The 25344-nt window shown below is 41.8% G+C and overlaps 2 protein-coding genes across 4 annotated transcripts in view; one reads left to right on the top strand and one right to left on the bottom strand.

Moving 5' to 3' along the window:
• IMMP1L (inner mitochondrial membrane peptidase subunit 1) overlaps nucleotides 1–18610 on the bottom strand; it is a 32106-nt gene extending 13496 nt beyond the window's left edge. Inside the window, exons 1-4 of the mRNA XM_059474603.1 lie at nucleotides 18558–18610; nucleotides 4623–4754; nucleotides 3399–3487; nucleotides 2709–2835 (exon numbers count right to left, since the gene is read on the bottom strand). Coding sequence (XP_059330586.1) covers nucleotides 2709–2835; nucleotides 3399–3487; nucleotides 4623–4727 — 321 coding nt within the window. The 5' untranslated portion in view covers nucleotides 4728–4754; nucleotides 18558–18610. The remainder of the gene's footprint in view (nucleotides 1–2708; nucleotides 2836–3398; nucleotides 3488–4622; nucleotides 4755–18557) is intronic.
• A 69-nt stretch (nucleotides 18611–18679) lies between these two features.
• The window catches only part of ELP4 (elongator acetyltransferase complex subunit 4), a 177382-nt gene continuing 170717 nt past the window's right edge, over nucleotides 18680–25344 (top strand). For all 3 annotated transcript variants that reach the window (XM_059474053.1, XM_059474054.1, XM_059474055.1), the window contains exon 1: nucleotides 18680–18846. In XM_059474053.1, the coding sequence (XP_059330036.1) occupies nucleotides 18693–18846 (154 nt within the window). In that variant the 5' untranslated portion in view covers nucleotides 18680–18692. The remainder of the gene's footprint in view (nucleotides 18847–25344) is intronic.

Here is a 25344-nt window from a genome sequence, read left to right as displayed (position 1 = left end):
GCATTGTGTGTGACAATGCTGCTAAGCACAGAAATCCCAAACTTCAATGATGTAAAATATGCCAACACTACCAATGACACAGTCAATACAGACTAAGAACAATTCCTAAGGATTCTCCTTTTGGGGCAAATCTAAAGCAGGTGCTTACAGATAATTTCCCCACTGTATGGCCATTACTCTGCCACCTCCAGGAGCTGGCTAGCTCAGAAAACCTATCCACTAGTTGGCAATCAGCAGCACAGACTGAAGCAGGGGTCTGAGCTGCCTAATTTGGCAATGTTGCTGGCATCTGATATTCCCATTTACTGTGTAAGTCTGCAGACATGACAGAAACTTCCCAAAATAGGAGAAAAGCCCTCAAGGAAAGCTGAGCAGCTCACTGTAATAAAAACAAAGACTGCTCTGACCTTACACACTTTGCAGTCACAGCATTCACACACCACTCAGATTTCCTGTTTGGAAAAAGGCAGTCAGTAGCCAAAGATAGAGTGCAAAACTCATGACACTTTTCAGGCTTTGCTCACTTAAGGAGTGGTACCTTCCCCTGGCCCAGAGACCCCCCAGCAGCACTCCTGGCCAGCTGGAACCACAGCCCAGGCCTTTCCTCAGCTTGGACAATCTTGTTTTTCCAAAATCCACCTCAGGCAAGTATCAACAAAACAGCCAGTTCTCTGTACATCTGCTGCCATTATTATTTGCTGTGAGGAATTCTGTGTTTGAGTTAAAAGTGCATTCACTAAAAGGAATCTGATGAGGCAATTGCCTAAACATAAATACGTGGCATGTTTCCCCTCCCCAACACTTTACTTGGTGAGTAATCCAGCCTCAGTTATGAACATAAAGTACAGATATCCACGTTGAGAATTTATACTTCTGTAAAGGAAATCTCTCCTGAACAGATGTTAAGATCTACCTCTTTACCAAGCACTAAAGGTAGAAGGAAAACAGGTATCAGGCACAAGAGCACTTCCATTTAGATAATTTCTCCTCCTAGATACAATTTATGGTGTAAGAATTACAAAAGGTTGTCCCTTGTCTGTATTTCCACACATTAGCCTTTATGAAAACAGGAAATGGACTCTGCATTCCCCATCTGCTCCTTCTCCTCATATTTTGGATTAAAACTGGAGACAAGAAACCCTGCACTAGGGCAGAAATTGTTCTGCTGAATATTCACTTGGTCACTTCAGCATTTCCAGAAAAGCTGATATCCTGTTTTAAGTACAAATCTTTCCTGAACTTCCTTTTCAAGACTAAGACAAGTGAGGAAAAAGATGCTCAGAGAAATGCAGTTTGTGTCTTCTGTCAGTGTACACAGAGTTCAGGTTGGTCTCCTCTGGGAAATGTGTATTCCATCACAATCATGAGCTCCACCAGAGCTACAGGATTCCTTTAACTTGGTGAGAAAGGTGGCTTTGTGTTCTTTGGGGGTTTTGGTGGGTTTTTCCTTGGTTAAACGGTTAACACAATTTGATTTGTGGAAAAACTAAATGTTTTCTCCTCTCCTTCAAAATGTAACAGAGAATGAGCTGCTTCTTTATGCCCACAAGTGAGCACAGTCTAAGAACAGCAGCTCCAGGGGCTCTGGCATGACAGCAGCAGTGCAGGTTAGAGGCAGGTGCCCAAGGTGTGTTGCCTCAACACTGGAGTGAAAGGAACAAATTCAAACCCTCAGAGCAGGGTATGACTCATGTCCTTACTTCCTGGTGCTAAACAAGAATTTTTGCTTTAAGTAAAGCCAAACTCCACTTCAGCTGCTCAATACAAATGAAGCAATGCTAGCTGGAGGCTCCCTGGTGAAGGAGGCTGCCTTTATGGAAGCTAAATTCTTACAGGATTTGTGTGTCACAAACTGGAGCTGCCTGCAAGGAGTGTTCCATAAAATTCTCCACCTTCTCAGCACAGGACTTTGGCCATGTGCTCATTCTTCTTATTCTGAGGATGGAGTGGATATGAAAGGGCAAAATCCCAGCTTTGTTTAAAGATTCAAAACACCTGGGAATATCTGATGGCTCCACAAGTGCTGAATGGAGGTAACAGTCAAACACACTTCTAGGACAAGAAAAAACCTACATTCTTCTCTGATCATCATTCCTGAGGATTTTTCTCATGATGGCCTAAAAAAAGTTGCTAAAAAACATTTTGTCACTGATCTTCCCAAACTTCTGTGAAGTCTATCTGCATAAGGACAAATGAACATTGAGATTATTTTTCCTTTTTCATTGCATCACCTGACTTTTTGGCCAAGTTAGGAAAATTTCTACTTTTCCAACCATACTGAGGAACATTAAAATATTGCTACATTGAAATATACACTAAAGTATAATTTTGAAAGAAAAATCTGAAAAGCTATTGCAGAGTCAAATATTCACTTCTTAGTGTTTAAAATGCAGGAACAGTTTTGCCTGAACACCAACACCTGCACCTCTCTTTTGTACTGCACTTTATGCAGAGAATTTCAGAGTATTCTTCCAAAGGGCACAGCAGAAATGTTATCTGTCTACAGTTGCTACAGAAACAAAAGGCAGAGGAAGACAGCTTGGCACAAACAGTCTAAAAGTACAACATTTTACTGTACATAATTAAGAATAATAATTTATTAATAATTTATGATTTATTATTATCCTCAAATATTGCAAATCCTTTACAGACCACCAGGCCTACTTAAGTAATCATTAATTTACATAGGAAGAAACTCTAATACTTACATAGCTGTGACTCTTAAGGAAATCTGAAGGGTTGCTTGTGCAGACTTTATCCCCTTCCAAGCCAATTACTCTTTTACAGATATTTGATTTGGGGTCATTTGGGCTTTTCACAATTACAATATCTCCTCTGAGAGGAAAAAAAAAAAACAAACAGAAGAACTCTAGTTACAAACTAACTGAGTACATAAGCAACCACATATCTACTCCAAAAATATTCACACCCATTAAAGATAGTCCGTTGTGCTGAAAATTCTTGTGTACAATTTTAGTTTCTTCAGTTTTACTCAGGTGTAATTTCACAGAGTTTTAAAAGTTGACTGAATTTTTGTTATTGAGATCATTTATGAAACATTTAAGACTACAACCTGAGACAAGTAATACCCATAGCTGGTTTTCAAGACCAAACTGCTTAGGGAAGAAGTTCACATTCACTCATTAGAATTATTCAGGGGAGGAAAAAAAGGACTTTTTCCTATTTTTTTGACGAAGCTGCAACAGTGACAACAGACTAAATCCAAACAATTTTGAGAAGTTGTTCATTGGGCTGTTGGTAACTTCAAGATCCTTTAGACACCATGAAAAATGACAAGTTAGAAGCAGAAAAATACACTAAAAACCAAGGGCAGAAGGTGGTTACTGGCAAGCCCTGGCAGAGGCAATGTCAGATGTGCTCCCAAGAGAGCAGCGTACTTTTGGATGCAGTAAAAGTGGCGGCTGAGGTTCTCTGAAAAGACAACATCAGAGTTCTGAATGGTTGGTTCCATGGAAGGTCCAGAGCACTGCAAATGAAAAAGAAAGGAGAAAAAAATTACTGTTTCAAACTGCTTCTTTCTAAAATAAACTTACATTTAAATGATATGCTAATAAATTAGAGAAGGTGGAATGTAGAGAACTCAAAGTGAGCTCCTCCATGGAATGTGTGATGCATTTCAAAGCTGAGGGGAGCCCCCAGAGCACCTCTGTCACAGACATCTTTTGTGAAAAATCTTTTCTTTAGAGTTTTTCCTTCCTCTGGGAAGCTGAGGCCCCAGAAGAAGAATGTAAGCAATAGTTATTTGCTGCTGTGGAATGTAACAGGTGCACCTGGATTGGTCCATGTTACTTGTGTACAATTAAGGGCCAATCAAAGACAAGCCTTCTCTGAGACAGATCAGAGAGAGCTCTGTTAGTATTCATTCCTTTTTCTATTCTTAGCTTAGCAGCTTCTGAACTTTCCTCTCTATTCCTTTTTAGTATAGTCTTAATGTATTTTATATCATAAAATAATAAATCCAGCCTTCTGATCATAGAGTCAAAATTCTCGTCTATCTCTCTCACCCTGAAGAACCTTTGCAAAGCCTTGCAACACACCTCTAACTCTGTTACAGTTCTATATTTCCTTGAGGTTGGTCCTCAGCTGCACTAGGTGCTATAAGGCCCTCATTGATTCCCTTCAGCACTACATCTCCAGGAAATTTTTAGGAGCAGTGCTCAAAGCCCTACCAGCTTACCCCTTTCTCTTCTCTGTGACGCAGAACCATCACAGAAGCTGCAGGAGCAGCTCACAGCCAGACTCCCCCATGCCCAGCAGGAGTATCTGCCAGGTTAAGGACCTGGGGAGGAGAGGCAAGGAGCACAAAACACCCAAAAATTTGGCCAGAGTGTGAAAAAAAGGCATTTCCTATCACTGACTCCAGTGGTTCTTAAAGGATGGACTCTGTGCAAAAGGCTTAATCAGAGTTTCCCGTTTACTTCAGTGATACCTTGAGCAATAACACATCAGAACACAAAGTACAAATAACCTTCGCAAAGGCTGGAGCCCCTTCCCATAAATTGTGTTAAATGACAAAACCTGAAATACTGGCATCATCACACAGAAAACTGTCAGTATTCCAGTTTTATCTCCTTTTAAATGTCATGAAAAAGAAGAGTTACCACAACAATCCCTCCAAGGTACTCGAAGGCACAGTGTGCTATGCAGCCATACTGCACCGTGTAGCCCAGAAACCGGCAGGCTTTTCCTAGGGCATTGCGAAGCATCCTACAGTGCTACGGTGCCCAGCAGCCCTGCAGCAAAACACAAGAGGATCATTCACTGGAGAACAAGCAATCCTACATTTACAAACCCATCTCTAGTGTGTAACAGGTGGGCAAGATTAAAAAAAAACCCAACAGTGGAATGATCCCAACAAATAATCAGACAGACTTGAAGAGGTGCATAGAGAAATGAGGCATCAGGTCTTCTGTTCTCAGCTGTAGCACAGTGCCATAATTTCTGCAGGACATTTGCCTGTAAACATTTTCTGACCCCCTTCCCCAAGTATTCAAGTCCAACTCTGATTGGGAGATCCAATTCCTACAATGCTAATCAAAATAAAATATTTCCGTACCACAATTTGGTGGTTACGCTTAAGGAAGTGGAAAACAAACATAATGAAGTAATTGAAGCAAAAAAAAACCTCTTCCCCTTAAACTCAGTGTTGCCTTCTCATGAACCAAAACCACTGCAAGATTTCCCTCTTTTCCTAAGAGAGGTCGATAGAGTTTGCTGAGCAAATACACTACGTTGAAAAGAAGAAAAGGAAAAAATGCTGTGTAAAATATGCCCATTTCAAAATTAAATAGAGACATTTTCTTCTACATTTCACTCATGAAATGAAGGAATTTAAAAGTGCATGGATTTATTTTCACAACTCTCACAAGAATTTAATGGGAGTTTTGCCTGACTACGTTCCAAAGACAACCATTATTGGGAGCAAATATTCTCTAACAAGTTCCAAAAGAGAGGTCCTTTTCTTTTTTATCTACATAAACTTCTCTGCACTAGAACAGCTTAAACCAAGCCGTGATTCATCATTCACTATCACAGCAATGACCCAAAATACAATGGCAAACAGAAAAGTCTTGAATTGTGTCATTGGCAGATGCAGGAACTGGAATTGGAACAGCTCCCCTGGAAGGGGAATGCACTTTCAGCAGAATCCATCCTGGGGAGGCACACAGGTGCCTGGCTCTTCTCAATTCAGAGCACCAACCAATGCCTTATCTTAGGCCAGACACACCGAGAGCCCAGAGCTGTGACACAGGGGACAAAAGGAAGGTGGAGGCACAGCAGATGAATCTGAGTTGCAGAAGTAGGTGAATGCACGACTATCTGAGAGAAGTCCATCATCACTAGTTCTTAACAGCACCTGCTGGAAAGGAGCCTCACATTGCTTCTCAGTTCAGGAAGAAAGAAAAATACTGCAGAAGTATCCACTATTTTTGCCCCATGCTATTCAGAAACTTTATATTAACACATTAACTGTCGCCCTGATTTTTTAAGATTTTCTGAGCCTTCTGATGTTTGCATTGTTGTTACTAACTTTCTCACACACTTTGTGTAAATAACTTATTGTTTTGCATTCTTTTATGGAGGAGGAGAAATTTGATGGACTGTTGGCTTGTCCAGTGTCATTGAAGAGGTGGCACTGTCACCCTCCAATCCACTGGCACTTTTGAAAACCTATAAATCTTGGAATCAGAAATTAAAAAGTCTCTTTTTACCTTGAACAAAGCAGCATGTGCACGTGGTATTATTTCGTGTCCTATAGTGACATTACCATATTAAGATTGCAGAGAATTTAGGCACCTGTGGGTATTGCAGGTAAGCAAACAATGCATTACAATGCCCAGAGTACACAGATCAATCTGGGACAAATAAACAGTAACAACTGTGCATTCAAAAGAATGTGCAAGCCTCCCATGCCACCAGCTGTCAGGTTGGCACTAAAAGATTTTTATTATGAAACTCCAAACAACGGCAATACATGTCAGAAAACAGGTTTCAAAGTGATTGTAACAAAGTGACTGTTTCCTTATGGATTTTGGGCGACACAAACCTAGGGACAGTTACCCTGGACACGTGTTTCCTTGGGATGCTTGTGAGTAGATTTGGGAGCTACTCAGGGACACTCAGGGCTCAGAGTGAGCTTTGCCTGCTGCCAGAGCTGCCATGGGAAAAAACTAACCACAAGGACAGAACATGAGTGAAGAGCTCTCAAATTTTGTTCCCAGTTCTCTCAAAATAAATTCTTAACACCTGAGACATAGATTTCACCAACCCCTTCTTATAAATGTAGTACAAAGGATTTTTTTAAATGTTCAAGCTTATCAGATTTTATGATAACAATCAAAATATTCTTAGCTTTATATAAAAGCTTTTGACTACTACTCAAGAAAGTTAATTTGAAATGAAGACACATATATACCTGGACTATACAGTCTGACCCTAGCAAGGTACCTCCTGAGGATGGGAGGGTGATTTAAACATTAAGGTTCATCTTTAGACATCTAATATTAATTTCCAATAACCAAAATCCTAAAAGTTTCCATGTCATTTTAAGCAATGACTTCTAGTTAATAATTGGTTGTAGCAAGTTTAGTAAAAAAACCACCAGACCAAACTAGTTTATTTTAAAAAAAAGCCACACAGAGAAAAAATTAACTTGAGCATCATTAAATTATAATTGTTAAAAAGTATCATTGTTAAAATATAATTGTTTCCTTTGAGAACTTCATATCATTCTATTTTTGAAACAACGTCATATTGTTGATCACAAGGAAGTAAACAGTTTTCCACATCACACAATTTTAATACAAAGTACCATTGGCAGGCAACTCCACCAGATCAAACATAAGACCATTAAGCACAATAAAACAAATTATTTAAGTCACAGGCCCCTTGAAAACTGAATGGCTCTGTGGTGTAAACATCCTTATTGCAGAATGGCTTAAAACCTAATTACCTCCAGGTACTACCTAATATCATGTAGCAGGTAGCTGAAAAATTTCTACCAAAATCAACACTGGTTAAAAAAGGTCACACACACATCCATATTTATCACAGAGAACACAATTTCATTATTTTACCACAAGGGTATAGTTGTAAAATACACAGCAAATAAAATGCAAAATGTAATTACAAGTATCTTCTGTTCCCTCTTCCGCCCATAGCCGTGCTTTCATCATTGGGTTTTTGTTTGTTTGTTTATAAAATTAATCACAGCTAGCAGGGCAGAAACCACTTTGAGCCTCATGAATGACATCCAAGAGATGGGAAAGGATTAGTTCTCAGTTGCTGCCAGTTATAGCGCCAGGTGGCTTTTGCTGCGGCGAAGGTGTTACCGATAATCCCATTACATTGGTACTAAATCTTGCAGACATCAAAATTATCACCAAGGTTCCTTTTCATCCCATCCTTTCCAAATGACTGGAAGTCGCTTCACCTGAAAGAAGTCAAATCCACATGCAGCTGCTGTTTTAGCAGCCAGCGGACTCCCTGAGAATGCCAATTGTGATCCAATTTCGCTGTGCTGGTGGCCCCCTATTCCCTGTCCAATAATACATCTGTTAAAAAATCCTACAGCTACAAATCAAGTTTAATCCTACCAGGGACCTCATGTTGGTCTTGTCTTCCAAAAAGGCAGCAGGTTTTGCTGTCTATCTCTGCCAGTGTCTGGGGAATACTCTTTAAATCCCAGCTCTACTTAGAAGAATAAGCTAAGGATCACAAAACATGACCTCAAAAACCCTGATATGACTATATTCTGACCCAGAGGCATTCATTCTAGGTGAAGATTAGAACTTTGCATAATAAGATTACACAGCAAGTGAATGATATCAAGGGACTATCCATATGCAGCCGCCTGGTTTTCTATAGACAGCCTGTGCTCTGCAATATGCAGTGCAGACGAAACAGAGCTTGGGCTTTCTAGCTGAAATAAAATAGATTCACATAAATTAGTTGGCCATTTCCAGATTCCTAAATCCCCTATTACATCTTTTATTGACAGCTCCTGTGAGGATAGCACAAATGGTATTCTCTTTGTACTCTTTGCTTCTGTAGCACCCGCGCTCTGAGGGAAATGTACGTAGGTTGTCTAGAAATTAACATCTTGTTTGCTGTAATCTTGGATTACAATTATTGTCTATATAATAAAATTAGAAAATCAATGAGCAGCTTTACCATTTCCAGAAGACCAATGGCATTGTGTAGGACAATTTAAGATGTGGTGAAGAATTTTTAAATACGGGAAAATCAAAGTTGCAGGCACTGAAAGTGTGACTAAACAAATCACTGCACTTGACACTAAACAGATTTTTCACTTTCATAAAACATCTCCGGTCACATTTGCTTTATATTATGTTTCCCAATTCTGGAATTTCATTGAATATGTAGTGAGAGATTATCAGTTTTTCCTTCCTCAACAGAAACTCTTCTCCCAATATTCTCCACTTCTAACCAGACACCTTTCTCTACACATAACTTCCACCATCTCTTTCCCACAGAATTACTCTGAGATTACTTTAAAAAACAATCCAAAAACCCAAACCAAAGAAAAAATTGCACACTGACTAGGCCATTTAAATATTTATGTTTGAACAGTTATTTATATTAAACTATTATTTTAAAACTTCTGCATGAAACTGATGTCACATGTACTAGAAGAGCAAAGGGTGTATATCTTGTTTATTTGGATGCTTCCCATATTAGATATACAATATGTTTTAAATATATATATATGAATATACAAATATACTAAATGCTTTAAATATTCTAATTTCAATCTGAGGATTCTGAACACATCTAAAGCAAAACAAAGAACCATTTTCAAAAGGTCCCTCTGTGCTGGAGATCAGAAGAATTGCTTTTTATTTCCAGCTGTTGCTTTACTCTGGAAGAAACACTGGACTTGGTCTGGCAAATGTGAGCAAGTTTGGTGATATTCTGCAAGAGATTACATTTTTACACATTATCTCTACTAGGCACTGGCAGTTTGTCTCCAACAAGAGCTCCTTCAGCTGCTGATCTCAAGCTGACAAGGAGTTTAATCCTGTAAACATAACACAATTGGCTGGTGTTAAATAACCAGAGACTACAGACAAGAATGAGCAATTTCCCAACACAGATTTCAGGTAGCTCTCACTGGTTCTATTTACCTTTGGGAAGCAGCTCCTAACACTTGCACAACCCTGAATAAAACGCTGCTTTAATGGCCAGATGCATTCCAAAGCTTGTCCTCCTCTGCAGCTCCATTCACTCCTCTTTGCTGAACAGTGAAATCCAGAGAGCTGAGCACAGGCATGGTCATACATGGGCCTCTGAGGGATGCCAAAATATTCACTTTACATCTTCTGCAACAAGGTCAAAGCCAGGACAAACACCAAAGGTCTGGCAGACACCAGTCACTTTCCCGGTAACGGAGAAAAATGGGCTGTGCCCACGCCACAATGGTGAAATAACTACGTGTGCTTGTCTTCAATTTCAATACATTCACTTCCTTGAGACACAGACGTATAAACACTGAAAATTCATTTCAGTTTGGTAAGGCAAAGAGTTACAAGCCTCATTTTCACATCAGGCACTAGAAATCTGCAACCCCACAAAAGCTGAAGCTGCCCATGGCTCACATGCCCCCTGCACTTCCACACATCTTGTGGAAATATGATTTGGAAATAGTGCTCAAATCAGCGAAGAGAAGAGAGATGAATATCTCCCCTGTGCACTGAGAACTCAGAAGGCTGTTTACTTAAAATATTTTGTCATTACAAAGAGGATGGTTTGTGGTAAAAACCAGCCAACCCAACAAAAACACCACAAACAAAAACCAAATTCCCCTCCACATTTCAGTACATCATCACCAAGGCTATTTAGAAAATCCACAATTGTCTCCATTTTATTGCCAGCGCTGGTCTCAGACAGAATGCCATCCTTGAAGAGTGCTCCAGAGTAGTTTAAAAACACAGAAGTCACTAAGTATCAAATCTTTAAACAAATAGTAAATCAAACAAATAAACAAACCATTAAACACCTTAAAAATACAAAGGCAAAAAACAAGCCCAGTTTTAGCACTGTCAGAAAATAGCAGTGAATCCTTCTGTATGTTTATCAATACTCCCAGTTATGAGCATCACCTTCTAATGAAACAGCTTATGTACACTCTGCATTTAAAAATGTGTTAAAAACAGGAGAAAGGCAACAGTCACACAAGAGAGTGCTCAGTATTTACATTTTCAAGTTACCTGAATTAAAGAAAAATGCAAATCAAGTGATGTTATTCTGCAAAAATGTTGAGTGCTTTTCCAAACTGCTTTTTAGTTACAAAGTTCTAAATACACAAATGTTCATCGACTCAAGGATTTTTTTCAGGGCAAACTGGTACTTTAGGAGAGTTTATGCAGTAAAACTAAACTGTAATCAGTATTTTTGCTCATTGCTCAATAAAATTTTATTAGTTATTTCTGAGCTGTTTTATGTGTAAAACACAAGTTCTGTAAGGTGTTCTCCACTTAGAGATACAAGTATAAAAAAGTTCCAAACATCAAGAGATGAGTGCAATGATATTCAATCTAAGTTAATCCCCAGACATCCAAATCCATGAATAAAAATTCATCAGTTTTAAATACACTGAGCCTATTAAGCAAGAACAAAAGCATATGCACAAAAGAGCTTTTAATATATTTCAAAGCCCACAAGAGGCACGGTCTCATTAAAATTATAAATTACACAAACATGGAATAAAGATTCAAACTGCAGTGCAGCTAAGCAGATTACAGCAAAGCCCGCGTTCCATATGATAACACACCATGGCCCTCCCAGATGGGGGCTCGGAACAAAAAGGCCATCACTGCAGCTAGGGAAAACCTCCTTGTGATCTCTGCTTTCTGTTCAGCAGATGACAGCCAAATAATATGTTGATTATTCTGTTTGTGCTGCTAAGCTTGTAAGATGGAATAAAAGCGATATGATCTATTGTGAACTCCATGCTAATGTGTTGCTCCACTCATAAATAATATACTGAATTTATTCTGAAACTATCTTTTTATCTGACTTGCAGGTTTTAAATGCATGAACTAAAATAGGAAGCCAGCATAAGCTATTATTTAATTTGATGATTTAAAATAAAAGATGCAGCTGACACAATAATAAATGTGAAAACTGACTACTTAGTGAATCAAATAAGTAGAGGTGCCTTTCTCCAATTTAGTAAATGATCCTAAGCTGAGGTGCAGAGCACACTGCAGCCCCACGAACTGCACCAAACACATCCCCAAGCAGGGCCTGCATGGCTCGTTTTACCACAGCCAGCCAGCCCAAACAGGAGTTTCAAACGAGGACACAATACTTGTGAAACAGAAAAGCAGTACAGAAACAATCACTGCATAACTTCATTAGTACTGTCTCCCTGGACTGCCTTCTTAAAAACTTTTCAGGTTTTTAATAAGTGCTAAGATTTTATTTAATCTACATTTGCTCATCTGGTTTGTTCCAAGAGTGCAGAACATGGCTTGCCCTTTCTTCCATAATACATTGATTTTCTAAAAGGAAAATCAGCGACTGGTCATACAGATACTTTGTGCATGCTAAGAAAATTGATGATATTACTGCCAGAAATGTTAAAAATTCTATTAAAAATTCACTGTGGCTTGGCAATAGCATGAGAACACCAAGATCAAACAGTGCTTCACACTTCTTGGACCAATGGAAGCACAAGTGAGAGAAAGCCGAAACATGAGGCTCCAAGAATGTGCAACAGTTTCCACAGAAATATAAAAACAGGATATAAAAAAAAAAGCTCCGTTACCTTTCTCCCTCTGCTAGGGACACTGTCACAATTACAGAAATATTTTCAATCACAGAAATATTGAAAACATGGCTACTGAAGAGACACAGGTTTTCTGATAAACCTTAGGGCTAAAACTTCACATGAATTACCCCCTCATTGCAATGAAATAAGACATTCTATTCTTTCCACACAAAACCAAGCCAGGACTTTGAAACAATTAGTGAAGCTCACATTTCCAGCAGCACCCACAACTAAATTAAACTCCCAATTCATTTCCAAGATTACTGTTCTGCAGGTTTCAGTAATATTGTGTGTCCCACTCACAATACACTGAGTTATTCTGCAGTAACCACTTACAGGATTGTTATTTCTAGGACCTTGATAACATTTTGGCTTCCCTCAATCTGTTTCAGTATCTACAGTTTTTAAATGTCAATTTATTTTTAGTCCTTTTACATATATTATCTCACACAAAATGCAATTCAGTACAAAGGGGGGAAAATTTGGAAAAAATGGCAGCCCTGCTCCCAGACAGATGCTCCTGAAATGGGGTTCCCACAAAGAACTTTTGGCATGGAATTGGCAGGCTCAGTGGAGGGGATGGAAGCTGAATTCACTGAGATAAAGAATAATGATGATTTGCTAAAATACAGCCTGGCTACAAAAAAAGGCCAGATATTCATTGTTTTATTTTATTATTTCACCAAAACATTATTCCAAATTTGAAACAATTTAAGTTTCCCTAAGTAGCCAGTTGTGAATCTGGCTTTACAAGTTTTACTAGATTGCTTGCTTGTCTTATACCCAACTTTACAACTCACACTGAAAAATCTCAATTTTACTTCCTGACTACTTAAAGGCCAAAATTTTCTTCCTCTGCCCCTCAGTGACCAAATTATTTTACCATTCTAGTCAAAATTTTTGAAGAGCAAGCAATACACATCTCTACAGAATTATTTACTGCAGGACACCCTGGCCCATGCCTCACTCTGGGGATGGCCAGAGTGCTGAGAAAGTCAGTGGGAGCTGAAATATCAAGCTGGCATTCCTGTCTGGAATATCTATGGGAGACAATAACCACAAAACATCATTGGCCAGTGCCAGAAACCTGAGGTTCCTTCCATGTTTGTGAGAAATACAAAGAAAATAATCTCCATTAAATACAGCACTGATCTGTGTGATGCTTACTAAGACACTAAATTAAACTCACAATTCACTTTCAAGATTATTGTTCTGCAGGTTTCAGTAATATTATGCTGTACAGTTGTGAAATTACAGAAACATAAAATAATTTTTAAAACAACTTCTTGTCTTCAGCACATACTACTTCAACTCACGTCTCCTAATTTGCTTCTATTTTAAAAGAGCTGTTTAAATTTGACACGGGTTTGAATTTTTTTCCCTGTTGCTCATCATACCCAGAAGGATGAATCTGGGTAACATCTGAATAAGATGTTATGTTTTATATCATATCATAAAACTAGCAAGTCCTAAACCCTCCAGATAGTTATTTCACTTGCTACAGACCGACTGAATAAGCAGTCTTTAAGCTTTTTCACACTGACAAAAACCCAGATCTTCCGGTGTCAGATCTTCCAGGATTAAACATTCTTTCCAGTTGTTGGCTCATGGCCTGAAGATCCCGCACTTTCAAATTTATCCCATTGCAGCTAGTTCAAAGATGAGGAAAATGAAGCCATCTTCTTTGCAGCCATAATCCACGACCCATGCTGTTAGGTACTTAAGAACATCTCCAAAGCAAACTACCTTGTTTCAGCTGCCAGCAGGAGCTCAGCAGGGCGTGGCTCACAGGACTGGGCAGGTGACTCGCTGCCTAATCTGATTTGGTGCCTGTAAAACTTTAATCAGCGCAGTCTAAAACCAGCACATTCCACGACTGATGAGAGAAGCAGCCTGGCCATGGAACTGCAAACTCTAATAAGATTATGAATTACAACAGCTACTGGGATGTGCTTTTCTGGTTCTCTATCCCACACGTAAATCCAGCAGAAAAATATCACTGAAAGCTGTCTGGCAGACATATTTAAATGAAATTAAATTGAAATAAAATGGGCTGGTCTTTCATTTATTTATTTATTATTCCAAAATGAAGAGCATTTTGTTCAAAGACAAGAACATACACCAATCTTCTGCAGCACAACTAAAATCCAGCAAAACCATTGATTGGAAAGTAAAGACATCAGAACACATCCATCAGCAGTAACACCCTGCTGGTGAGGAACCTCCCCACACAGTGCTGCTGGTGTTAACTCGCCCTGTGAGCCCACATGGGCAACCCAGGTGGTGAAGGGAGGCCAGGACAAGTGTGCTCCTCTTATTGATGCCTTCTGTCCCTTCATGGTCACCAAAGCTGACGCCTTGAGCAGGCTGCCCTGGAGCAGGGGCTGGACAGAGCTGCAGAATAAAGCAGGGATTGATTCAAAGCATCTCCTCCATGGATCCACCTTGGGCAGCACCAGAGCCCAGCCAGGGCTGCACCCAAGATGACCCAAAATGGCCCCAAAATGCACGAGCGCTGCCGGGCTCTCTCCCTGGGATCAGTTCTGCTCCATTTGCACCTTGCAGTTCATTGTCCCATTGCAGCTTTAGCCCAGGCACTCCCAGCCTGCTTGTTTTTCTCTCTGCAGCCCACGGGGTTTGTGCTCTGGGGCTGAGATTGGGATCATTTGTCCTTGGTGCCCAGCTGGAGCAGGAATTGTTTTGTCTCCCTGCTCTGTGCACAGAGCTCACCATCCCTGAATGTGGAGCCCAGACACACACACTAAAGCAGCACAGAATGTGAAAATAGAAAAGCTGAAACACTTCAAGGGCTGCTGTTCTGGGGACACCAGGATTTTCCCCAAGTCTGTAGGCTACAGTTTTGGAAGAGAAATGTCAAACATACTTGCAGATCAAATTCCATGCATAACCCTTCCCCAAATGTTCTGACTGCTCTCTCATTTTCCATTGAATTCCCTCAATTTTTATTTTTATTTCTAAGGGAATTTTCCCCCGAAATCCTCTTAATCCATCTTAGAATCTGCGAGTAGCTGAATTGGACCAGCAAGTTTGCAAGAGGAAAACAGAGAGCTTGATTTCTCCAGAGCACAGTTAGGATTTGCAGTTCAACTGACATCCCCATTTGAGCAGCTCTACCTGCAACATGAGAGCTGTGAGGAAGGAAAGTTCATTATTCTACAGTTTCAGACATCCCAAAACAGACTAAAAATGTTTAAACCTCTCCATTCTCCAATGAGCTGAGTAGGACCCCTGTCCATTGCCACAGCTCAGCTGACAAGAAATAACTTCCTAAGACACTTCCTGAGCACTGGAAATCACTTCCACGTTCCTCAGTCTCTCTGCATTTCCATCCCACCCCTAGAGCAGGAGCAGTAGGATTTATCTACCTCATAATGTCAGCGAAATGTCTCCAATCACAATCGCTGGGGTCTTGCTTTCTGCCAGACACCAAATCCTAGTGGGATCTTCTACAACCACTGAAAATTCACCTTTTCAAAACTGGACATGTGAATATAAGCAAACCTTCAGTATGATTCAAAAAGGGTGAAAAAAATATTGTTATTCCTGGAAATGAAACACCGTTGATTTAAAAATAATTAACTAAAAAAATCTGAAATTAAACTTGCATTAAATGAGTTCTTTCTCTGAAATTTGTCTGAAACACAGGTAAAGTCAGATTGTAAGTATTTCCATAAGCACATATGCATTGTATTAAAATGTTAATATTTGAAAAATAGCTTATTTCCACTCACTTTCTAAATCAGTAGGACTTTAACTGCACCCATCAGGTTCAAATGTGACTGGGGAAAAATGAACACCACGAACAGAACTACTGCTATATTTTAAAAGTTCAGTTCTCATACTGAAAAAATTGTATCTACTTCATTATTTTTGTTATCTATGAAACAGTCTCTCATGCTGTTACCATGTAAGACACCATTTCTCTATATTTGGAAGGATATCTACAAAAAAATTGTAACAAAAATATCACTCGATTAAAAACCCATTTTTTAAAATGTAAAAATCCAATTTTTATTCTGAAATAACTACAAAGTTCTGGGAGGTTGGGCTGCCCTCCTCCATGCAGCACCAGCTCACAGGATGGCACAAAATAAAATTATTGAGAAAGTCAGTTGGTAGCTCTAAATCAGTTTAGTGAGCTCCGCCAGCCCAAGGAGGGAACTGACCAGCACCAGAATTTGCCAGATTGGAAACAGAGCAGGAGCAGGGAGTGAGTTTTCCTCTTTTGCAACCCTGAGCCACTGGATCAGCCCCTGAGCCAGTGAGGATTGTCAGGAAATGTGCAGTTTATCCAAGAAACACTAAAAATGGGAGGGGCATGGCACAAGAGTTCCCATTTGCAAAATACTTTCATTATGTGTGGTCACTTTCCAATAGGAAAGAGAAAAAAGGAAAAAAAAAAAAAAGAGGAGTTATTTAGCCTCTCCAGTTTTAATTGGCCCGTAGGAAAATGAGGTTAAAAATTATAACAAACCCTTACATGGCAGGCAAGTAGTAATGAAAGAACAAAAGAGAGGGCTCAGCCCTGGATCTATGTCAAGTTAACCCCCAATAGTGTATTTTAATTAAAAGAAACAATAAAGCAAGGAAATACTTTGTGTTAACGAAGAAAAGAAAATATACTGCTTGGAATGGGGAAAAACCATCCCAGAGATTGAGTAGGTGCAGTTTATCACTGGATCTTCTTTCTCTTATCACTGCTTACCTTTCTGACAGGTAAGCACTGACTTATCAGATATCCTTATCACTGGGTCACGAGCTTCTGTAACAAAGATCTCAACAGATACCCTGCAACTGCTGTGTCACACACACCTGAAATATTCAGGGATTTGGGCTCCAGGAGCACAGTACAGCAAGAAAAGGCAGAGTCACTGTGATGTTGGAAAGTGGAGAACTCTCCCAAAGTTTCAGCCTCCTCTTCAGTCAGACAGAATGCACACCACACCATCCCACTGACAGAAACAGAGGCCCAAACCCTTTTAAAAGAATTGTGGATTGTGCTTTGCGTCTTTATTTTGTTGGCATTTCCCATTCCAGATATTCACACCTCGCTGGTCACATACTACACAAGTGAAATTAAACAGCTTTGTTTATTTCTTGCCACGGTTTCCAGTCTCCTTTGATCTTCTCCTCTACAGACAGACACTTCTAACTTTCACTAAACAATAATCTCTACTTAAAATGAAGTATTATCCAGTATTTCACAGCTTAGCAGAACATACAAAATCTTAAGACAACCTCTTGATACTCCTGATAAAAGATTTTGATTTGTCTACTGCTCAGCACGTGTGGGAGTTTGGCCAGCAGCAAAAAGAACATCCTTTCCCCAGCCAGGGCCACACGATGCTGAAGTTTCATGCTCCTGAATTTGAATTGGGTACCAAGGGAAAACTCTGAGGTTCAGGACTGCCCACATATTGCTGCTCTTTCATGCTGCTCATATTTAACACAAGGATTTTTCCCCTCAATTAAAAAGCGACTCAAGAACCACAGGTGTTCAGAAAGTTGGCTCAGAATGACAGTACACACGATTCACTGGAATGAAAGGCTGAGAGTGAGGGATTACAGAATTAAAACTTGGTTTTTATATTTTATACAAGAGCCTTCTAGCAGCTTGGATGCACCTCAATCACCGACATGAAAAACAAACATAAAAATACTTTTGGTAGTGGCTGTTCTATCCACGGACAGGGGCTCCCCTTGCTTTCAGAGCGCCAGAACACAGAGCGTTGGCTGACAAACCAAACTAGAACTTGTCAAAGCATTTTAATGTCCTTTAACTTTCCCTACCGCACATCTTGGTGCACGCCGACACAAGATCTTGCTGCCAAGTGAAGGCATTAAACCACACGCCTACACAGGTCTGTGCCTATGCACAACCAAACAGCGACCCAAGTATGCTCACATTATGTTAAGAAAATACATTTAATAAACACTTTTCCCTTTCAGGCTCTTTCCGAGGGGGCTGATGCCGCTCCAGGCGAGCCTGTGCGACCCCGGCCCCGCAGGCACGGGACAAGCGGAGTGTCCCTGCACGGCACCCGAACCGCACTCCCCGCGCCGTTCCGTGCCCGCTGCCAGCCCCGGTGCGCCCCGGTGTCCCCTCGGCCCCAGAAAGGCCCCGGTGTGCCCCGGTGACCCTCGGCCCCGGCAAGGCCCGGTGTGCCCCGGCGTGCCCCGGCGTGCCCTCGGCCCCGCTTCCCCCCGGTGCCGCTCTCACCTCCCCGTTCGCCGCCGGGCCCCGCAGCCCTCCGCCGGCTCCGCACGTGCCAACACCGCGTGCTCCCATTGGCCGGCGGCTCCCCCAGCCGCTCCCCCATTGGCGGAGCGCCGGTCCGGCGTGCCCGGCCCCGACATGGCGGCGGCCGGCGGGGAGCGGGGCCGCACCAGCTTCCAGCGCAGGCCCGGCGCCGGCCCGCGGCCGCCCGCGCTGCCGGGCACTCGGCCCTCGGTGCGCCACGGGCAGCTGCTGCTCTCCAGCGGGCTGCCCTCCCTGGACTGTGTGCTAGGTTGGTGGGAGCGGGACTGGGACCCCTTTGCCAGGCCCCGCCTGCCCTCCCGTAACCCCGCGGCTGCTCCCGAGGCTGCTCCTTCCAGCCCTCATCCCGGGATCGCGGGGAGGGCGGGAGGGGCAGGAGGACGGGGCAGGCAGGTCGGGTGTCCCAGCTGGAGCTGGCGGAGGAGCCGCGCTGCCATCGCTGCGGGCAGCCCTGCGGTGCCGCTCCGGGAGTTCTCCCAGCGGCACATGGCCGGGGCGATTGGCGCTGCCACGGGGAGGGTGCTGGCTTTGGGCTGGGAAATCCGGGTCTGCTGCTGGCTTTGGGCTGGGAAAGCCGGGTCTGCTGCTGGCTTTGGGCTGGGAAAGCCGGGTCTGCTGCTGGCTTTGGGCTGGGAAAGCCGAGTGCGGCTGGGAAAGCCGAGTGTGCTGCTGGGTTCCCATTGGAAGGAAAGCCGTGTGTGCGGCTGGTTTCCCTTGGAAAGCCGTGTATTGCCAGGGTCTTCCCCTTGGAAAGCTGTGTGTGTATTGCCAGCGTCTTCCCCTTCAAAAGCCTGGGTTCCCCTTGGAAAGCTGGTGTGCTGCTGGGTTCCCCTTGGAAAGCCGTGTGTGCATTGCCAGGGTTCTCCTTGGAAAGCCGTGTGTGCATTGCCAGGGTTCCCCTTGGAAAGCCGTGTGTGCATTGCCAGGGTTCCCCTTGGAAAGCCGTGTGTGCATTGCCAGGGTTCTCCTTGGAAAGCCGTGTGTGCATTGCCAGGGTTCCCCTTGGAAAGCCGTGTGTGCTGCTGGTTTTGGGCTGGGAAAGCCGTGTGTGTTTCGGGGGTTTCCCTTTGGAAAGCTGCTGTGTGTGCTGCAGGATTCCCCTTGGAATGCCGTGCATGGCTGGTTTTCCCCTTGGAAAGCCGTGAGTGTATTGCCAGGGCTCTCCCCTTGGAAAGCCGTGCGTGCTGCTGGTTTCCCTTGGAAAGCAGTGTATTGCCAAGTTTTCCCCTTGGAACGCCGTGTGTGGCTGGGTTTTCCCCTTGGAAAGCCGTGTGTGCATTGCCAGGGTTCCCCTTGGAAAGCAAACCTTTTCCCCCCTGCTGTATGAACACTGCTCACCTTTTGTCTCTCTCTGTTGGAGAAAAGATATTTATATGTCCCAGCTTTTGCATTCGTGTTCGGGTTCTCCGCCGCGCAGGTGTTGGGATGTGTTGGGGTTCTCAGTTTGTCTTTTCTGCCTTGCTCAGCACGGCTGCATGGTTGAAGTGCCCCCTTAGATAAATGGCTCTGGTGTGAGGCTGGTTTTGCTGCCTCTCGGTGTGAGATGGTCCCAGGGACTCATCTGTTGTCACTGCTGCTGGACCATCCGTGTCAGGAGCTGGCGCTTGCTTTCCCTTGGCTTGGGAGCTCATTCATTTACTGCTGTTTATCTGGCTGATCCTCTAACTCTTCACAGAGTTGCAGTGCATCTTTAACGTACATACATGGGACTTCTAGGTGAGAACAGCCTGATTTTAGCTTTGTTCAGTCGTCCTTGGAGTACACAGAATATGCCACTTTTCTCTCTAGGGATGCTCTGTATGATCAATGATGATATAAAAGTCATATCCACTGTGTAAAGGACATTTTGCAGCCTGTATATAATTTTTCTCTGTGTGTTTGTCTGCACTTTCGTCAGGGATTAGAATCATTGTGGAGGAAGCTCTTCCTGCTTGAGAGAGAAATATTTCATGAAGTGAGTGTAATTTGTGAAGCCTTTTAATTGCATGAAAAGCAGATTTGCATTGAATGTTCCTGTTGATATTCCCTTTTAGAAACAGTGCATTTTGCACAGCATGGCTCAGAAGATGTAGACAGCTCCCATGGTGGCAGTCTCCTAAAATTCTAACCACCTGCAAACACAATTAGTGGTTTGTTATGGAAACTGAGGACACTTCCAATAAACCCAGGATCCCTTCTACATTCTCCTTGTCTTCAGTGGAGTCTTGAAAATCTGCAGTGGCAGAGATTTTGCAGCACCTCTGGGTAACCCAGCCCAATGCTTGATTATTTTTTGTAGGGAATTTTCTTTTTCCTTATATCCACTGGAAGCCTCCCCTGTTTCAGCTCCCATTTGTTGCTTGTTGCCCTCCCACCGCACCTCAGTGAAGAGCTCAGCTCTTGTTGTGAAATCTTTTCTTCTTTTTTGTTAGGGTCAGGATTAAATGTGTGAGATGGTATTTCTTGTTGGCACTCAGATGTTTATGGGTTCTTATTCTACAGTCTCAGAAACTGAGTTCTGTAGCACTTAAAACTAAAAACGGAGCTGTATCTCCCTCTCTACAAGGCCTTTTAAGCATAAACTGTCCAATTAAGAAATGACACCTAAATTATTTTTACTTTTAACCCAATGATCAACCATTCATAGCCCACTATGTGGATGTTTTATCCAATTACACAAACCCACCCAAACCCAAGGAGAAGAAGGTGAAGGACCAGCCTCCACCCTAAAACCTCCATCTTGCTTTATATATTACTATATTCTAAAAACTTAAACTCTTTAAGTTTTCCCCCCTGTGATATCACACACTTCTATTCAAACTGCACACCCACAATCCCAGTTCTGTCATTCCATTTTGGAAGCTTCTCCACAGCCTCAGGTGAAATGCAGTGATCTCTTGGGGGTCAGTGCCTGCCAGCACAGAAACTCTGAAATTCCCAGTAAGCAGGGTTCCAGCAATGTGTCAGCCTCTTTTTTCTCTTTTCTCTTTTCTCTTTTCTCTTTTCTCTTTTCTCTCTTTTCTCTTTTCTCTTTTTTCTCTTTTCTTTCTCTTTTCTCTTCCCAGGGCCTTCAGCTTTTCCTCCCTTCTCTGGGCTGAGCAAGCCCACTTCCTTCAGCCTCTTCTCTTGAATCAGTTTCCCCATTTTTATATCCCTCCCTGGGCTCACTTCACTTTTTTTTTTTTCTTGAATGGAGGAGTTTGAAGTCATCTGGGCCTCGTGTTCCAGATGTGATCTGAGTAAAGGGGAGCATCTGACTGAGCCTCTGATGGTGCTGATGCCTTGAGCAGGCTGCCCTGGAGCAGGGGCTGGACAGAGCTCCAGAATACAGCAGGGATTGATTCAAAGCATCTCCTCCATGGATCCACCTTGGGCAGCACCAGAGCCCAGCCAGGGCTGCACCCAAGATGACCCAAAATGGCCCCAAAATGCACGAGCGCTGCCGGGCTCTCTCCCTGGGATCAGTTCTGCTCCATTTGCACCTTGCAGTTCATTGTCCCATTGCAGCTTTAGCCCAGGCACTCCCAGCCTGCTTGTTTTTCTCTCTGCAGCCCACGGGGTTTGTGCTCTGGGGCTGAGATTGGCATCATTTGTCCTTGGTGCCCAGCTGGAGCAGGAATTGTTTTGTCTCCCTGCTCTGTGCACAGAGCTCACCATCCCTGAATGTGGAGCCCAGACCCACACACTAAAGCAGCACAGAATGGGAAAAACAGAAAAGCCAAAACCTGAGCCCACTGTGCTGGTGACTGCAGGTGTTGACTTGGTCTGCTTTGTGCCCTTTTTCTAGTGTGGAAATGCTTCATGAATGTGTTGCAGAATGCTGTTTATGTGTTTCTGAAAGAGCATTGGTACTGTTCTTTTTTTGTCCTGCCCACTAGCAATCAAATAATTGACTATAAAAATAATTTTTGCTGTCACCAGGGATTGAGGGCAATCTTTTTTTTTGTATAAATTCCCAATGGAAGTTAGTACAAACTCTTTTAGTCTGGTATTTTCATAGACATACTTTGTAACAATCACTAGGCAGTCTTGTAGATCTCTGGCTTGGGCTTGAGTTTAACTTTGCTCTGCTCAAAATCTGTAACCCAGATACAGAATTATTTGCCAGACATGAAGGTGCAGCCTGTGAGTGAGGGAAAGCATGGTGTTACCACACACAGTGAGGAGCTTCTGAAGAGAGGAGAAGGTAGGGAATCCAAGGAGGAGTTTCTTTCACCCTACAGCTGATGGTTACATTTTTGTGGCTCACTCTAAAGGAGTGAGTTTCCTTTGGATGAGAAGTGGTAGATAAGTGGATTTCAAATGCAGTGTTACCATCAGAGCACTCTGCACTTCCAGAGTTTATTTATTTTATATTTTTATTTATATTTGTTTTATAAATTTATACATTTTATGTTTATAAATATTTTATATTTATTTCTAGAGGTTTACTTTCAAGGTTTATGGGCCATATGTGCCTGATGTGTGCCACAGCATTATACTACTGTGTAATGTAACCATCACATGCCTGGTATTAAATATTTCATTTCAGTCTGCTGGAAAAAAGGTCAGGGATATGCTTTGGAAACAATCTGGGCACTTCTCAGCTTGCACAGTTTGTTGTGCTCCTCTCCATAAGATCTTAATCTCTCTTGTAAGTAGCAATGTGGAAAGTTACAAGTTTTGCTCAGATGTTTATATATTCTACTGCCGCAGATACTGGCAAAGAAAAATGAAACTAGCGAGGTTAGGAAGAATGACAAGTTCACAGCAGCTTTCTTGGGAAACTTATAGATCTTGCCTCTTCCTTTTGATTCCATCAGCATTCCTGCTATTTTTTCCTGTTGCCTTTTGTTTAATTTACCAGTATTGTTGCTGGTTATAATATGAAGGTGTAACCATGGTCACTGCAATGTTTTTGCATTCCCTCTAGTAGAAGACACTTGTTCAAACCACTCAATGACAAAGTAAAGCCAATGCTCTGACCTGAGTTTGCCTTTAACAACCAGGGCATGTGCACATATGTTACAGCTCTGCCTTGTAGAACAGTACCATGGATGATCTGAAAATGCAGCTTGAGAGAATTTTGACTGCACTGGTTGACAAACAAATTCAGTGTAAAAGCAGAAGAGACCCTACTGTCATGGCTACAAGTGAACTTTTCTCTAACCAAGGTTTTAAAGTCATTATTGCCATGAGCTACTACCTTACTTATGGCTCTAATAATATTTTCTATGTCATTTGGTAAAATCTCAACATTTGGAGCTTTTCTTTCCTATGAGCTTTATAGAGCATGTGCTCATTTTAAAGAGCCTTTGTTAGTAACCTGTGTGTTCTGGCTCCCTGAACAATTAAATGCAGTGACTATTGGAAGCATGCTTTGTGTCAAACATCAGTATGATTTCAGATTTTGGGGTTTTTTTGGTCTTTTTTTCTTTGGTTTTTTTGGTTGGTTTTATTTTTTTTGCTTTCCCATCTTTTGGGTTCATTTGCGTTTATCTCTTGAACAAATAAATGGAACAAAAATCATTGGGGATTTCATGGGTGATTCTAACTTTCTGATAAACAGCAGTTAAAATTGGCTTGTTGTTTGTTTTTTATTTAATATCTTGTAAATGCTTAATAACCTGATCAGCTTGCTGTAGATATTGAGGTATTTGGACATCTTGACTCGGGGGTTTAGCTTGAAACATCTGCTTCTCTATAACTATGAAATTAGCAGCTGACTAAGCACTTCCAGTGCCAGTACTGCTCGAGTTGTGGTGCATGATAGCAAAGTGATCCTGTTCTGGTTTTAATTCAGGTGCTATTATTCAGCAATATTAGCACTTTTTGGCCTTTGGGAGAGCCATTTGCTTTTTTTCTTCCTTTTGATTATATCAACATTATGGACACTGCAGGCATTTGTAGTCCCACTAGCAAAGCTGAAGATTAAGAAGTTGATCCAACACATACTGGAATCAATTTCTAGTGGAGATTTTTCACTTATAAAATGAAAGATCCTGTTCACTGGAGTTCATCTGTGCAGTCCAGAATTGACTTCTGGAGCTTTGCATACTCTGCTGATGGGATTCATCAGTTAGTTTGCTCCTAAGTTGCTTTTAAATCAGGACAGAATTGCAGCCAACATCCTGCAGCTTCCATGCAAAACACTTCAGTAGGCTGCTTACATGTGGCCAGCCTGAACACTTCCAGGGATTTTTAGCTTTCCTGTCACAGCCTTCCACAATTGTTTAACAAAACAGTCTGATTTCAGGTTATTCCACTGTTGTAATTCTTGGGATTCAGATTACAAATTAGTGTAAAAATAAAATAAGAAAATAAAATAAGAGTTCCCGAAAATAAAATGAGTTGTTCTTTCACTGTCCTTATAAAGGAATTCATGGAGTTATGTCCAAGACCTACTATAAAAAACTTTCATCTCTTCAGTAGTGTATGTTTTTTCAGTGTGTGCTGTGACATTTATGATCTCTCAGTCCAGGTTTCAGTGAGTGAAAGTCTTGCTGCCATGTCAGTAAGATAAAAAGCAGTGGAGCCAGGATTTTGCCTCAAAGGCTTGGGTAGAAATTTGCTAAAATCTACTAAAATCTTAGTTGGTCACTTAGCTTACATCCTTCTTGATACAAAGGAATATCACTTGATAGTGGTATTCCACTATAGTGGAATCACTTGATAGTGGTTACTATTAATTTAATTTTATTTGGAGACTGTTTACTCCCATGAGTTATCCCAGTAAAAATCTGCTGGCTCAGACCATACATCACCACTGTAGTACTTGAGCGTGGTTGCA

This window comes from Ammospiza nelsoni, chromosome 6 (genome assembly GCF_027579445.1).
Source record: "Ammospiza nelsoni isolate bAmmNel1 chromosome 6, bAmmNel1.pri, whole genome shotgun sequence".
NCBI lineage: Eukaryota > Metazoa > Chordata > Aves > Passeriformes > Passerellidae > Ammospiza > Ammospiza nelsoni.
The sequence above is the reverse complement of the archived record's forward strand: the minus strand, read 5'-3'. Positions and strand labels throughout refer to the sequence as shown.